At 54.0% G+C, this 17,500-nt stretch overlaps 1 protein-coding gene across 1 annotated transcript in view; it reads left to right on the forward strand.

Annotated features, from left to right (window-relative positions):
• Positions 1 to 17,500, forward strand: part of LOC140348520 (voltage-dependent calcium channel subunit alpha-2/delta-1-like) — an 85,891-nt gene that overhangs the window by 606 nt on the left and 67,785 nt on the right. Inside the window, exons 2-3 of the mRNA XM_072434452.1 lie at positions 8,716 to 8,820; positions 15,980 to 16,058. Coding sequence (XP_072290553.1) covers positions 8,716 to 8,820; positions 15,980 to 16,058 — 184 coding nt within the window. The remainder of the gene's footprint in view (positions 1 to 8,715; positions 8,821 to 15,979; positions 16,059 to 17,500) is intronic.

Consider the following 17,500-nt stretch of genomic DNA (forward strand, 5'->3'; position numbering starts at 1 on the left):
CTTCACTCCTCCACCCTTCACTCCTCCACTCCTTCACTCCTCCACTCCTTCACTCCTTCACTCCTCAACTCCTCCACTCCTTCACTCCTCCACTCCTTCACTCCTCCACACCTTACCTCCTCCACGCCTTCACTCCTCCACTCCTTCACTCCTCCACTCCTTCACTCCTCAACTCCTCCACTCCTTCACTCCTTCACTCCTCCACTCCTTCACTCCTCCACTCCTTCACTCCTCCACTCCTTCACTCTTCACTCCTCCACGCCTTCACTCCTCCACGCCTTCACTCCTCCACTCCTTCACTCCTCCACTCCTTCACTCCTCCACTCCTTCACTCCTCCACTCCTTCTCTCCTCCACTCCTCCATCCACTCCTCCACTCCTCCACTCCTTCACTCCTCCATTCCTCACTCCTCCACTCCTCCACTCCTCCACTCCTTCACTCCTCCACTCCTCCACTCCTCCACTCCTTCACTCCTCCACTCCTTCACTCCTCCACTCCTCCACTCCTTCACTCCTCCACTCCTCCACTCCTTCACTCCTCCACTCCTCCACTCCTCCACTCCTTCACTCCTCCACTCCTCTCACTCCTCCACTCCTCCACTCCTCCACTCCTTCACTCCTTCACTCCTCCACTCCTCCACTCCTTCACTCCTCCACGCCTTCACTCCTCCACGCCTTCACTCCTCTACTCCTTCACTCCTCACTCCTCCACTCCTCACTCCTCCACTCCTTCACTCCTCCACTCCTTCACTCCTCCACGCCTTCACTCCTCCACCCCTTCACTCCTCCACTCCTTCACTCCTCCACTCCTTCACTCCTTCACTCCTCAACTCCTCCACTCCTTCACTCCTCCACTCCTTCACTCCTCCACACCTTACCTCCTCCACGCCTTCACTCCTCCACTCCTTCACTCCTCCACTCCTTCACTCCTCAACTCCTCCACTCCTTCACTCCTTCACTCCTCCACTCCTTCACTCCTCCACTCCTCCACTCCTCCACGCCTTCACTCCTCCACGCCTTCACTCCTCCACTCCTCCACTCCTTCACTCCTCCACTCCTCCACTCCTTCACTCCTCCACGCCTTCACTCCTCCACGCCTTCACTCCTCTACTCCTTCACTCCTCAACTCCTCCACTCCTTCACTCCTCCACTCCTTCACTCCTCCACTCCTTCACTCCTCCACGCCTTCACTCCTCCACCCCTTCACTCCTCCACTCCTTCACTCCTCCACTCCTTCACTCCTTCACTCCTCAACTCCTCCACGCCTTCACTCCTCCACTCCTTCACTCCTCCACTCCTCACTCCCACTCCTCACTCCTCCACTCCTTCACTCCTTCACTCCTTCACTCCTCCACTCCTTCACTCCTCCACTCCTTCACTCCTTCACTCCTCCACTCCTTCACTCCTTCACTCCTTCACTCCTCCACTCCTTCACTCCTCCACTCCTTCACTCCTCCACTCCTTCACTCCTTCACTCCTCCACTCCTTCACTCCTCCACACCTTCACTCCTTCACTCCTCCACTCCTTCACTCCTCCACTCCTTCACTCCTCCACTCCTCCACTCCTTCACTCCTCCACTCCTTCACTCCTTCACTCCTCCACTCCTCCACTCCTTCACTCCTCCACTCCTTCACTCCTTCACTCCTTCACTCCTCCACTCCTCCACTCCTTCACTCCTCCACTCCTCCACTCCTTCACTCCTCCACTCCTCCACTCCTCCACTCCTTCACTCCTCCACTCCTCCACTCCTTCACTCCTTCACTCCTCCACTCCTCCACTCCTTCACTCCTCCACTCCTCCTCTCCTCCACTCCTTCACTCCTCCACTCCTCTCCTCCACTCCTCCACTCCTCACCTCACCCCACACTCCTCCACTCCTCCACTCCTCCACTCCTTCACTCCTCCACTCCTTCACTCCTCCACTCCTCACTCCTTCACTCCTCCACTCCTTCACTCCTCCACGCCTTCACTCCTTCATTCCTCCACTCCTTCACTCCTCCACTCCTTCACTCCTCCACTCCTCCACTCCTTCACTCCTCCACTCCTTCACTCCTCCACGCCTTCACTCCTCCACGCCTTCACTCCTCTACTCCTTCACTCCTCAACTCCTCCACTCCTTCACTCCACGCCTTCACTCCTCCACTCCTTCACTCCTCCACGCCTTCACTCCTCCACTCCTTCACTCCTCCACGCCTTACCTCCTCCACGCCTTCACTCCTCCACTCCTTCACTCCTCCACTCCTTCACTCCTCCACTCCTTCACTCCTAAACTCCTCCACTCCTTCACTCCTCCACTCCTTCACTCCTCCACGCCTTACCTCGTCCACGCCTTCACTCCTCCACTCCTTCACTCCTCCACTCCTTCACTCCTCCACTCCTTCACTCCTCAACTCCTCCACTCCTTCACTCCTTCACTCCTCCACTCCTTCACTCCTCCACTCCTTCACTCCTCCACTCCTTCACTCCTTCACTCCTCCACGCCTTCACTCCTCCACGCCTTCACTCCTCAACTCCTTCACTCCTCCACTCCTCCACTCCTTCAATCCTTCACTCCTCCACTCCTCCACTCCTCCACGCCTTCACTCCTCCATGCCTCCACTCCTCCACTCCTCCACTCCTCCACTCCTTCACTCCTCCACTCCTCCACTCCTCCACTCCTTCACTCCTCCACTCCTTCACTCCTCCACTCCTCCACTCCTTCACTCCTCCACTCCTTCACTCCTCCACTCCTCCACTCCTCCACTCCTTCACTCCTCCACGCCTTCACTCCTCCACTCCTCCACTCCTCCACGCCTTCACTCCTCCACGCCTTCACTCCTCCACTCCTCCACTCCTTCACTCCTTCACTCCTCCACTCCTCCACTCCTTCACTCCTCCACGCCTTCACTCCTCCACGCCTTCACTCCTCTACTCCTTCAGTCCTCAACTCCTCCACTCCTTCACTCCTCCACTCCTTCACTCCTCCACTCCTTCACTCCTCCACGCCTTCACTCCTCCATCCCTTCACTCCTCCACTCCTTCACTCCTCCACTCCTTCACTCCTTCACTCCTCAACTCCTCCACTCCTTCACTCCTCCACTCCTTCACTCCTCCACACCTTACCTCCTCCACGCCTTCACTCCTCCACTCCTTCACTCCTCCACTCCTTCACTCCTCAACTCCTCCACTCCTTCACTCCTTCACTCCTCCACTCCTTCACTCCTCCACTCCTTCACTCCTCCACTCCTTCACTCCTTCACTCCTCCACGCCTTCACTCCTCCACGCCTTCACTCCTCCACTCCTTCACTCCTCCACTCCTTCACTCCTCCACTCCTTCACTCCTCCACTCCTTCACTCCTTCACTCCTTCACTCCTCCACTCCTTCACTCCTTCACTCCTCCACTCCTTCACTCCTTCACTCCTTCACTCCTCCACTCCTTCACTCCTCCACTCCTTCACTCCTCCACTCCTTCACTCCTTCACTCCTCCACTCCTTCACTCCTCCACACCTTCACTCCTTCACTCCTCCACTCCTTCACTCCTCCACTCCTTCACTCCTCCACTCCTCCACTCCTCCTCTCCTCCACTCCTTCACTCCTCCACTCCTCTCCTCCACTCCTCCACTCCTTCACCCCTCCACTCCTCCACTCCTCCACTCCTCCACTCCTTCACTCCTCCACTCCTTCACTCCTCCACTCCTTCACTCCTTCACTCCTCCACTCCTTCACTCCTCCACGCCTTCACTCCTTCATTCCTCCACTCCTTCACTCCTCCACTCCTTCACTCCTCCACTCCTCCACTCCTTCACTCCTCCACTCCTTCACTCCTCCACGCCTTCACTCCTCCACGCCTTCACTCCTCTACTCCTTCACTCCTCAACTCCTCCACTCCTTCACTCCTCCACGCCTTCACTCCTCCACTCCTTCACTCCTCCACGCCTTCACTCCTCCACTCCTTCACTCCTCCACGCCTTACCTCCTCCACGCCTTCACTCCTCCACTCCTTCACTCCTCCACTCCTTCACTCCTCCACTCCTTCACTCCTAAACTCCTCCACTCCTTCACTCCTCCACTCCTTCACTCCTCCACGCCTTACCTCGTCCACGCCTTCACTCCTCCACTCCTTCACTCCTCCACTCCTTCACTCCTCCACTCCTTCACTCCTCAACTCCTCCACTCCTTCACTCCTTCACTCCTCCACTCCTTCACTCCTCCACTCCTTCACTCCTCCACTCCTTCACTCCTTCACTCCTCCACGCCTTCACTCCTCCACGCCTTCACTCCTCCACTCCTTCACTCCTCCACTTATTCACTCCTCCACTCCTTCACTCCTTCACTCCTTCACTCCTTCACTCCTCCACTCCTTCACTCCTCCACTCCTTCACTCCTTCACTCCTCCACTCCTTCACTCCTTCACTCCTTCACTCCTCCACTCCTTCACTCCTCCACTCCTTCACTCCTCCACTCCTTCACTCCTTCACTCCTCCACTCCTTCACTCCTCCACACCTTCACTCCTTCACTCCTCCACTCCTTCACTCCTCCACTCCTCCACTCCTTCACTCCTCCACTCCTTCACTCCTTCACTCCTCCACTCCTCCACTCCTTCACTCCTTCACTCCTTCACTCCTCCACTCCTCCACTCCTCCACTCCTTCACTCCTCCTCTCCTCCACTCCTTCACTCCTTCACTCCTCCCCTCCACTCCTCCACTCCTCCACTCCTCCACTCCTCCACTCCTCCACTCCTTCACTCCTCCACTCCTTCACTCCTCCACTCCTTCACTCCTTCACTCCTCCACTCCTTCACTCCTCCACGCCTTCACTCCTTCATTCCTCCACTCCTTCACTCCTCCACTCCTTCACTCCTCCACTCCTCCACTCCTTCACTCCTCCACTCCTTCACTCCTTCACTCCTCCACTCCTCCACTCCTCCACTCCTCCATTCCTTCACTCCTCCACTCCTCCTCTCCTTCACTCCTTCACTCCTCCACTCCTCTCCTCCACTCCTTCACTCCTTCACTCCTCCACTCCTCCACTCCTTCACTCCTCCACTCCTTCACTCCTCCACTCCTCCACTCCTCCACTCCTTCACTCCTCCACTCCTTCACTCCTTCACTCCTTCACTCCTTCACTCCTCCACTCCTCCACTCCTTCACTCCTCCACTCCTCCTCTCCTCCACTCCTTCACTCCTCCACTCCTCTCCTCCACTCCTCCACTCCTTCACTCCTCCACTCCTTCACTCCTCCACTCCTTCACTCCTTCACTACTTCACTCCTCCACTCCTCCACTCCTTCACTCCTCCACTCCTTCACTCCTTCACTCCTTCACTCCTCCACTCCTCCACTCCTCCACTCCTTCACTCCTCCACTCCTCCTCTCCTTCACTCCTCCACTCCTCCACTCCTCCACTCCTTCACTCCTTCAGTCCTCCATTCCTCCACTCCTCCACTCCTTCACTCCTCCACTCCTTCACTCCTCCACTCCTCCACTCCTTCACTCCTCCACTCCTTCACTCCTTCACTCCTCCACTCCTTCACTCCTCCACTCCTCCACTCCTCCACTCCTCCACGCCTTCACTCCTCCACTCCTTCACTCCTTCACTCCTTCACTCCTTCACTCCTCCACGCCTTCACTCCTTCACTCCTCCACTCCTTCACTCCTTCACTCCTCCACTCCTTCACTCCTCCACTCCTTCTCTCCTCCACTCCTTCACTCCTCCACTCCTCCACTCCTTCACTCCTCCACTCCTCCACTCCTTCACTCCTCCACTCCTTCACTCCTTCACTCCTCCACTCCTTCACTCCTCCACTCCTCCACTCCTCCACTCCTCCTCTCCTCCACTCCTTCACTCCTCCACTCCTCCACTCCTTCACTCCTCCACTCCTTCTCTCCTCCACTCCTCCACTCCTCCACTCCTCCACTCCTCCACTCCTCCACTCCTTCACTCCTCCACTCCTTCACTCCTCCACTCCTTCACTCCTTCACTCCTCCACTCCTTCACTCCTCCACGCCTTCACTCCTTCATTCCTCCACTCCTTCACTCCTCCACTCCTTCACTCCTCCACTCCTCCACTCCTTCACTCCTCCACTCCTTCACTCCTTCACTCCTCCACTCCTCCACTCCTCCACTCCTCCATTCCTTCACTCCTCCACTCCTCCTCTCCTTCACTCCTTCACTCCTCCACTCCTCTCCTCCACTCCTTCACTCCTTCACTCCTCCACTCCTCCACTCCTTCACTCCTCCACTCCTTCACTCCTCCACTCCTCCACTCCTCCACTCCTTCACTCCTCCACTCCTTCACTCCTTCACTCCTTCACTCCTTCACTCCTCCACTCCTCCACTCCTTCACTCCTCCACTCCTCCTCTCCTCCACTCCTTCACTCCTCCACTCCTCTCCTCCACTCCTCCACTCCTTCACTCCTCCACTCCTTCACTCCTCCACTCCTTCACTCCTTCACTACTTCACTCCTCCACTCCTCCACTCCTTCACTCCTCCACTCCTTCACTCCTTCACTCCTTCACTCCTCCACTCCTCCACTCCTCCACTCCTTCACTCCTCCACTCCTCCTCTCCTTCACTCCTCCACTCCTCCACTCCTCCACTCCTTCACTCCTTCAGTCCTCCATTCCTCCACTCCTCCACTCCTTCACTCCTCCACTCCTTCACTCCTCCACTCCTCCACTCCTTCACTCCTCCACTCCTTCACTCCTTCACTCCTCCACTCCTTCACTCCTCCACTCCTCCACTCCTCCACTCCTCCACGCCTTCACTCCTCCACTCCTTCACTCCTTCACTCCTTCACTCCTTCACTCCTCCACGCCTTCACTCCTTCACTCCTCCACTCCTTCACTCCTTCACTCCTCCACTCCTTCACTCCTCCACTCCTTCTCTCCTCCACTCCTTCACTCCTCCACTCCTCCACTCCTTCACTCCTCCACTCCTCCACTCCTTCACTCCTCCACTCCTTCACTCCTTCACTCCTCCACTCCTTCACTCCTCCACTCCTCCACTCCTCCACTCCTCCTCTCCTCCACTCCTTCACTCCTCCACTCCTCCACTCCTTCACTCCTCCACTCCTTCTCTCCTCCACTCCTTCACTCCTCCACTCCTCCACTCCTTCACTCCTTCACTCCTTCACTCCTTCACTCCTTCACTCCTTCACTCCTTCACTCCTCCACTCCTTCACTCCTCCACGCCTTCACTCCTCCACTCCTTCACTCCTTCACTCCTTCACTCCTTCACTCCTCCACGCCTTCACTCCTTCACTCCTCCACTCCTTCACTCCTTCACTCCTCCACTCCTTCACTCCTCCACTCCTTCTCTCCTCCACTCCTCCACTCCTTCACTCCTCCACTCCTCCACTCCTTCACTCCTTCACTCCTCCATTCCTCCACTCCTCCACTCCTTCACTCCTCCACTCCTCCACTCCTCCACGCCTTCACTCCTCCGCTCCTCCACTCCTTCACTCCTCCACGCCTTCACTCCTCCACTCCTCCACTCCTTCACGCCTTCACTCCTCCACGCCTCCACTCCTCCACTCCTTCACTCCTCCACTCCTTCACTCCTTCACTCCTTCACTCCTTCACTCCTCCACTCCTTCACTCCTCCACGCCTTCACTCCTCCACTCCTTCACTCCTTCACTCCTTCACTCCTCCACGCCTTCACTCCTTCACTCCTCCACTCCTTCACTCCTTCACTCCTCCACTCCTTCACTCCTCCACGCCTTCACTCCTCCACTCCTCCACTCCTCCACTCCTTCACTCCTCCACGCCTCCACTCCTTCACTCCTCCACTCCTCCACTCCTTCACTCCTTCACTCCTTCACTCCTTCACTCCTTCACTCCTTCACTCCTCCACTCCTTCACTCCTTCACTCCTTCACAGGTTCAGACAGAGATTAAGCTGTTCTTTACTGCCATCTGCTGGTGGTGTACATGAGCTGAGGTTATGGGCGGTCATACTGTAGTTTTTGTATTATTACGTCAAAATAGAATTGCTTAAAATGAAGAAACATGTAAGGAAAACGGCGCACATAGGTATGAAAATGAGTATGCAAATTAATTGAGAAAAAAATAGAAAATAGGTGGGTAGTACTTGAGTCGTTTCAGATTTTTCTTGGGTTTTTTTTTTGGTTCTTTTTCCCACTGAGAGTAAATCTATTTATGACTAAAGCTTTATGTTGACCGTATACAATGATTTAACCCCTAATTTATCTCATTTTGGCGTCCATCCTCTTCGATAATACCAGTTTCTCTGCGTTGGTTAATGTTTTGTGTTATAAATCATAAATCAGATGTGACAGCCGTGACAGTTACTTTTACTTGAGTTGTAGTTTACCCAAACACGTTTTACTACTTTGTATTTCTTTTTAATTTCTTCAGTTTTAATTAAAAAACACATCAAATCAAACACAGTAGACATCCAGCAAATAATGAACAAAAAGAAGAGAAAACCACGGCACATAAAACCCAATTAAATCCTCCCATTTAGTCCAAAGTCTGTCAAATTGATCAATTTTCAAATTAAGTCTGAATATAATTTTTTTTTTTTCCCATTTTACGAATGTTTAATACAATGTTGGTCTAGTCCTTTGCAGTAACGCTTGCTTGCTTTAAGATGACACAAAGTTGAAGAGGTTATTCATAAGAGCTGCAAATGACAAGATAACTCCAATAACATGAAGATCTTATCAGTCTGTTATTGTAATGATTGTTGTATGTCTGGTGTTTTCTCGCAGACCAATGTGACCCGAGCCAACTGCAACAAGATCATCATGCTGTTCACGGACGGAGGCGAGGAGCGAGCGCAGGCCATTCTGGAGAAGTACAACGCCGACAAGAAGGTAACGCCACGAGCCTGGATTACAGACCAGATCTACCACTGAAACATGATCCTGACTATCTTTGATGAATACATAAATAATATAATTTCAACTTAATATTGTGCTTTATTATCTGACTATTTATGCCGTAGTAAAGGTGCACTGTGTCACTTTTGAGGTGGAGGCACAGATGGATGTACTTCAGCCTGTTTTATTTCATGTTCTTAACCTTTGTTTGACCAGATAATCATGTTTAATATTGAGCTATAACAAATAGATCATCATTTTACATTCAGGCAAGGCAAGTTTATTTGTAGAGCACATTTCATGCACAAGGCAATTCAAAGTGCTTCACACAACAGGAAAGAATACATTCAAATCACAAAGACATGAAACACATGCTAAACACAGCTAAACAAAACTGTTTTTAGCTTAGATTTGAACATGGTCAGAGTCCTCACTCTAGGCACCAGCAGGAGGCCGGTCCATGTTTAGTCCTGACTCTGGCACCAGCAGGAGGCCTCTCCATGTTTACTCCTGACTCTGGCACCAGCAGGAGGTCGGACCATGTTTAGTCCTGACTCTGGCACCAGCAGGAGGCCGGACCATGTTTAGTCCTGACTCTGGCACCAGCAGGAGGCCGGTCCATGTTTAGTCCTGACTCTGGGCACCAGCAGGAGGCCGGTCCATGTTTAGTCCTGACTCTGGCACCAGCAGGAGGCCGGTCCATGTTTATTCCTGACTCTGGCACCAGCAGGAGGTCGGACCATGTTTAGTCCTGACTCTGGCACCAGCAGGAGGCCGGACCATGTTTAGTCCTGACTCTGGCACCAGCAGGAGGCCGGTCCATGTTTAGTCCTGACTCTGGGCACCAGCAGGAGGCCGGTCCGTGTTTAGTCCTGACTCTGGCACCAGCAGGAGGCCGGTCCATGTTTAGTCCTGACTCTGGGCACCAGCAGGAGGCCGGTCCATGTTTAGTCCTGACTCTGGCACCAGCAGGAGGCCGGTCCATGTTTAGTCCTGACTCTGGCACCAGCAGGAGGCCGGTCCATGTTTAGTCCTGACTCTGGCACCAGCAGGAGGCCGCTCCATGTTTAGTCCTGACTCTGGCACCAGCAGGAGGCCGCTCCATGTTTAGTCCTGACTCTGGCACCAGCAGGAGGCCGGTCCATGTTTAGTCCTGACTCTGGCACCAGCAGGAGGCCGGTCCATGTTTAGTCCTGACTCTGGCACCAGCAGGAGGCCGCTCCATGTTTAGTCCTGACTCTGGCACCAGCAGGAGGCCGCTCCATGTTTAGTCCTGACTCTGGCACCAGCAGGAGGTCGGACCATGTTTAGTCCTGACTCTGGCACCAGCAGGAGGCCGGACCATGTTTAGTCCTGACTCTGGCACCAGCAGGAGGCCGGTCCATGTTTAGTCCTGACTCTGGGCACCAGCAGGAGGCCGGTCCGTGTTTAGTCCTGACTCTGGCACCAGCAGGAGGCCGGTCCATGTTTAGTCCTGACTCTGGCACCAGCAGGAGGCCGGTCCATATTTAGTCCTGACTCTGGCACCAGCAGGAGGCCGGTCCATGTTTAGTCCTGACTCTGGCACCAGCAGGAGGCCGGTTCATGTTTAGTCCTGACTCTGGCACCAGCAGGAGGCCGGTCCATGTTTAGTCCTGACTCTGGCACCAGCAGGAGGCCGGTCCATGTTTAGTCCTGACTCTGGCACCAGCAGGAGGCCGCTCCATGTTTAGTCCTGACTCTGGCACCAGCAGGAGGCCGCTCCATGTTTAGTCCTGACTCTGGCACCAGCAGGAGGCCGGTCCATGTTTAGTCCTGACTCTGGCACCAGCAGGAGGCCGCTCCATGTTTAGTCCTGACTCTGGCACCAGCAGGAGGCCGGTCCATGTTTAGTCCTGACTCTGGCACCAGCAGGAGGCCGGTCCATGTTTAGTCCTGACTCTGGCACCAGCAGGAGGCAGGTCCATGTTTAGTCCTGACTCTGGCACCAGCAGGAGGCCGGCCCATGTTTAGTCCTGACTCTGGCACCAGCAGGAGGCCGGTCCATGTTTAGTCCTGACTCTGGCACCAGCAGGAGGCCGGTCCATGTTTAGTCCTGACTCTGGCACCAGCAGGAGGCCGGTCCATGTTTAGTCCTGACTCTGGCACCAGCAGGAGGCCGGTCCATGTTTAGTCCTGACTCTGGGCACCAGCAGGAGGCCGGTCCATGTTTAGTCCTGACTCTGTCACCAGCAGGAGGCCGGTCCATGTTTAGTCCTGACTCTGGGCACCAGCAGGAGGCCGGTCCATGTTTAGTCCTGACTCTGGCACCAGCAGGAGGCCGCTCCATGTTTAGTCCTGACTCTGGCACCAGCAGGAGGCCGCTCCATGTTTAGTCCTGACTCTGGCACCAGCAGGAGGCCGGTCCATGTTTAGTCCTGACTCTGGGCACCAGCAGGAGGCCGGTCCATGTTTAGTCCTGACTCTGTCACCAGCAGGAGGCCAGTCCATGTTTAGTCCTGACTCTGGGCACCAGCAGGAGGCCGGTCCATGTTTAGTCCTGACTCTGGCACCAGCAGGAGGCCGGTCCATGTTTAGTCCTGACTCTGGCACCAGCAGGAGGCCGGTCCATGTTTAGTCCTGACTCTGGCACCAGCAGGAGGCCGCTCCATGTTTAGTCCTGACTCTGGCACCAGCAGGAGGCCGCTCCATGTTTAGTCCTGACTCTGGCACCAGCAGGAGGTCGGACCATGTTTAGTCCTGACTCTGGCACCAGCAGGAGGCCGGACCATGTTTAGTCCTGACTCTGGCACCAGCAGGAGGCCGGTCCATGTTTAGTCCTGACTCTGGGCACCAGCAGGAGGCCGGTCCGTGTTTAGTCCTGACTCTGGCACCAGCAGGAGGCCGGTCCATGTTTATTCCTGACTCTGGCACCAGCAGGCCGGTCCATGTTTAGTCCTGACTCTGGCACCAGCAGGAGGCCGGTCCATATTTAGTCCTGACTCTGGCACCAGCAGGAGGCCGGTCCATGTTTAGTCCTGACTCTGGCACCAGCAGGAGGCCGGTTCATGTTTAGTCCTGACTCTGGCACCAGCAGGAGGCCGGTCCATGTTTAGTCCTGACTCAGGCACCAGCAGGAGGCCGCTCCATGTTTAGTCCTGACTCTGGCACCAGCAGGAGGCCGCTCCATGTTTAGTCCTGACTCTGGCACCAGCAGGAGGCCGCTCCATGTTTAGTCCTGACTCTGGCACCAGCAGGAGGCCGGTCCATGTTTAGTCCTGACTCTGGGCACCAGCAGGAGGCCGGTCCATGTTTAGTCCTGACTCTGGCACCAGCAGGAGGCCGGTCCATGTTTAGTCCTGACTCTGGACACCAGCAGGAGGCCGGTCCATGTTTAGTCCTGACTCTGGCACCAGCAGGAGGCCGGTCCATGTTTAGTCCTGACTCTGGCACCAGCAGGAGGCCGGTCCATGTTTAGTCCTGACTCTGGCACCAGCAGGAGGCCGGTTCATGTTTAGTCCTGACTCTGGCACCAGCAGGAGGTCGGACCATGTTTAGTCCTGACTCTGGCACCAGCAGGAGGCCGGTCCATGTTTAGTCCTGACTCTGGCACCAGCAGGAGGCCGGTCCATGTTTAGTCCTGACTCTGGGCACCAGCAGGAGGCCGGTCCATGTTTAGTCCTGACTCTGGCACCAGCAGGAGGCAGGTCCATGTGTATTCCTGACTCTGGCACCAGCAGGCCGGTCCATGTTTAGTCCTGACTCTGGCACCAGCAGGAGGCCGGTCCATATTTAGTCCTGACTCTGGCACCAGCAGGAGGCCGGTCCATGTTTAGTCCTGACTCTGGCACCAGCAGGAGGCCTCTCCATGTTTACTCCTGACTCTGGCACCAGCAGGAGGTCGGACCATGTTTAGTCCTGACTCTGGCACCAGCAGGAGGCCGGACCATGTTTAGTCCTGACTCTGGCACCAGCAGGAGGCCGGTCCATGTTTAGTCCTGACTCTGGGCACCAGCAGGAGGCCGGTCCATGTTTAGTCCTGACTCTGGCACCAGCAGGAGGCCGGTCCATGTTTAGTCCTGACTCTGGCACCAGCAGGAGGCCGGTCCATGTTTAGTCCTGACTCTGGCACCAGCAGGAGGCCGCTCCATGTTTAGTCCTGACTCTGGCACCAGCAGGAGGCCGCTCCATGTTTAGTTCTGACTCTGGCACCAGCAGGAGGTCGGACCATGTTTAGTCCTGACTCTGGCACCAGCAGGAGGCCGGACCATGTTTAGTCCTGACTCTGGCACCAGCAGGAGGCCGGTCCATGTTTAGTCCTGCCTCTGGGCACCAGCAGGAGGCCGGTCCGTGTTTAGTCCTGACTCTGGCACCAGCAGGAGGCCGGTCCATGTTTATTCCTGACTCTGGCACCAGCAGGCCGGTCCATGTTTAGTCCTGACTCTGGCACCAGCAGGAGGCCGGTCCATATTTAGTCCTGACTCTGGCACCAGCAGGAGGCCGGTCCATTTTTAGTCCTGACTCTGGCACCAGCAGGAGGCCTCTCCATGTTTAGTCCTGACTCTGGCACCAGCAGGAGGCCGGTCCATGTTTAGTCCTGACTCTGGCACCAGCAGGAGGCCGCTCCATGTTTAGTCCTGACTCTGGCACCAGCAGGAGGCCGCTCCATGTTTAGTCCTGACTCTGGCACCAGCAGGAGGCCGCTCCATGTTTAGTCCTGACTCTGGCACCAGCAGGAGGCCGGTCCATGTTTAGTCCTGACTCTGGGCACCAGCAGGAGGCCGGTCCATGTTTAGTCCTGACTCTGTCACCAGCAGGAGGCCGGTCCATGTTTAGTCCTGACTCTGGGCACCAGCAGGAGGCCGGTCCATGTTTAGTCCTGACTCTGGCACCAGCAGGAGGCCGGTCCATGTTTAGTCCTGACTCTGGCACCAGCAGGAGGCCGGTCCATGTTTAGTCCTGACTCTGGCACCAGCAGGAGGCCGCTCCATGTTTAGTCCTGACTCTGGCACCAGCAGGAGGCCGCTCCATGTTTAGTCCTGACTCTGGCACCAGCAGGAGGCCGGTCCATGTTTAGTCCTGACTCTGGCACCAGCAGGAGGCCGGTCCATGTTTAGTCCTGACTCTGGCACCAGCAGGAGGCCGGTCCATATTTAGTCCTGACTCTGGCACCAGCAGGAGGCCGGTCCATGTTTAGTCCTGACTCTGGCACCAGCAGGAGGCCTCTCCATGTTTACTCCTGACTCTGGCACCAGCAGGAGGTCGGACCATGTTTAGTCCTGACTCTGGCACCAGCAGGAGGCCGGACCATGTTTAGTCCTGACTCTGGCACCAGCAGGAGGCCGGTCCATGTTTAGTCCTGACTCTGGGCACCAGCAGGAGGCCGGTCCATGTTTAGTCCTGACTCTGGCACCAGCAGGAGGCCGGTCCATGTTTATTCCTGACTCTGGCACCAGCAGGCCGGTCCATGTTTAGTCCTGACTCTGGCACCAGCAGGAGGCCGGTCCATATTTAGTCCTGACTCTGGCACCAGCAGGAGGCCGGTCCATGTTTAGTCCTGACTCTGGCACCAGCAGGAGGCCGGTTCATGTTTAGTCCTGACTCTGGCACCAGCAGGAGGTCGGACCATGTTTAGTCCTGACTCTGGCACCAGCAGGAGGCCGGACCATGTTTAGTCCTGACTCTGGCACCAGCAGGAGGCCGGTCCATGTTTAGTCCTGACTCTGGGCACCAGCAGGAGGCCGGTCCATGTTTAGTCCTGACTCTGGCACCAGCAGGAGGCCGGTCCATGTGTATTCCTGACTCTGGCACCAGCAGGCCGGTCCATGTTTAGTCCTGACTCTGGCACCAGCAGGAGGCCGGTCCATATTTAGTCCTGACTCTGGCACCAGCAGGAGGCCGGTCCATGTTTAGTCCTGACTCTGGCACCAGCAGGAGGCCTCTCCATGTTTACTCCTGACTCTGGCACCAGCAGGAGGTCGGACCATGTTTAGTCCTGACTCTGGCACCAGCAGGAGGCCGGACCATGTTTAGTCCTGACTCTGGCACCAGCAGGAGGCCGGTCCATGTTTAGTCCTGACTCTGGGCACCAGCAGGAGGCCGGTCCATGTTTAGTCCTGACTCTGGCACCAGCAGGAGGCCGGTCCATGTTTATTCCTGACTCTGGCACCAGCAGGCCGGTCCATGTTTAGTCCTGACTCTGGCACCAGCAGGAGGCCGGTCCATGTTTAGTCCTGACTCTGGCACCAGCAGGAGGCCGGTCCATGTTTAGTCCTGACTCTGGCACCAGCAGGAGGCCGGTCCATGTTTATTCCTGACTCTGGCACCAGCAGGAGGCCGGTCCATGTTGGAGAGGCCAGTAAGCAGGCCGTTACAGTAGTCTAATCTACTGGAGACAAACACATTTTTAGATGCTGAAAAGCTGCTGATTTGACATCGCTGTTAAAGTTCAAGTTTGAGTTCATTATTACCCCCAGAAAGTGGTTAGAAAGTTTCTCTTTGTTTCTGTGGGACAAAGATGATGATTTCAGTCTTGTCTGAGTTCAGCTGGAGATAGTTGTTGTTTATCCACACACTGATCTGTTGGATGCAGTGAATAGAACTCTAAATGTGTCACTTGACGTCTTCTTCTTTCAAATAATTGCAAGTTGTGGGCGGGCATAAGTGGTAGGTGTAAACAGGAATTGTCTAAGCACTCAGGCCTTTCCGTGTCGATAAGAAAGTGTGTCTACCGTCGTTTCAGCACCAGTATTAGTATTGATTTGTATCTGATAGTGGATTGACCCTACACACTTTGTAATCATAATGACCACACTTGTCCTCAGCTGACCGCTCTTGCGCACACACAGATACATTCGCTCTGACCCGCAAAGAGCTCAGACAATAGTTTGAACGCAGAGTGTTGGCGTCTGTGCCTCCTGTGCTGGCGCTCATTAGCCGCTCTGCAGATGGGGTCCAGATGAGCTCTTTAACAATCGCTTCAAACAATATGGCCTCTCCAAGCAGCGTTTCATCTGCTCTGTCAGCCTCAGAGCGAAGAACAATCACGGTCCTGTGTATGAAGCATTTGTCGGGATTATGCCTTGGTCGTTTCCATGGTTTTACCTAAAATAATCAGCTAAAATAAGCAGGACTAGTCAAACATGTCCGTGTGAATAAAACCAAACCCAACTGCTTCTCACTTTGTTTCTACCAGGTGAGGATCTTCACATTCTCAGTGGGACAACACAACTACGACAAGAGACCCATTCAGTGGATGGCCTGCTCCAACAAAGGTAAACCTAGTACCACTGAGTAAAGGTCTTGGATGAGCAGTAAAATGTCTTGTTGGCTACTTTGTGAAACTTTTGTTATATGATCAGTCAGACAAAGATTCAGTCATTTCTAATTGTCAAGTTTGGGTCTGTTTAAAGTAGAGGTCTACAGCCAATCAGTCCACAGCCAATCAGTATGAGCTGCAAAAAAAAGAGATGAAAACATCATATAAGGGCTGCAGTCATTGGTTCAAAGAGACGTGGCGCTCGCTGGTGCTGCCATTTTAAAGAAGAAAGCTGCTGTCGTCTGCGTCCTGCGGTTTGGGGTTAACCAAAAGGATTTTTCACCTGTAACATCCCCAAAGACTTTGTTTGTCCCTGGAAATGGATGAGTTAAAGATCAAGGACTGGACTGGCATAGTAACGGGCATCAGACAAATGGAATGGGCAGACTTACTTTGGAAATGGACAAATTTGGACCGAATATGACTTTTAATTCAAATTATGCAGTAATTTTGTTTGTATTTAAGTTGATGTCTACTCATGCTTTTCTTTTGATTTATACTCTCTGGTCATTTTGTGTTTTGTTCTATTTGTGTGTTTATTTTATTTTGTTTTATAAAATTGGAAAAAATGTAATATTTAAAAAAAGAAAAAGGAATCGCCATCAGAAGGGAAATGTGGACTCCAAGTTATCACTCCGAACTGTGCAGCGAGTACTTTAAACTTATGTTAATCTGTGGCTACGCTAATAAACACCATTAGCCGATGGCAGACTAAACGTTAGCCTCATTTCCTACTTTCCAGGTGTTATAGTTTAGGATCGGACAGTCACACGGACACAAAGTGAGTACGAGGAAGTTCAGACGGAAACGGTGCAAAAAGTATGACAATGTTGGGAATAATAATAGGCCTATTTTTGTATTTATTTTTTATTTGAGTGAGACCTCATCTGCAATGTCTTATCAAAGACCTGAAATTATATCTTTTGTCTTATTTAAAAAAACATATATATAACATGAAAAAATGTATTAAGTTGCCAGATGATTAAATGGAATGATCTGTGGCATTGTTAAATTATAGCAGTGTCATTATTGGACCTTTTCACAATAAAGCACTTTATACAGCGTGCAAATACAGAAACTTTTATTCTGTAAAAGACCACAGGAAGTGTTAAGCTGTTGACAGTGGAAGCTCGACTTTATGGAAGTTTGAGGAGGTTTCACGTTACAGATTTGAATAAATAAAATAATGACTCGATGCTGCTGAGGCGAGTCTGTGCGGGGTTCATTCTCTGGGGCTGAAACAGGCTGAGCAGGAGAGCGAGAATGACACTACGACGCTAAAGAGATCATCAAGGAGAGACTGTAAACAGCTTCAACGTCTAACTAAGTTTCACTAGCAAGGACCACGACCCGGCGATGAGGGCTGTGGGCTCACGGGCCTCAATACCCCCGTCTAGG

This window comes from Eucyclogobius newberryi, unplaced genomic scaffold (assembly GCF_026437365.1).
Source record: "Eucyclogobius newberryi isolate DKJ021-1_F unplaced genomic scaffold, fEucNew1.0.hap1 SCAF_7, whole genome shotgun sequence".
Classification (NCBI taxonomy): Eukaryota; Metazoa; Chordata; class Actinopteri; order Gobiiformes; family Gobiidae; genus Eucyclogobius; species Eucyclogobius newberryi.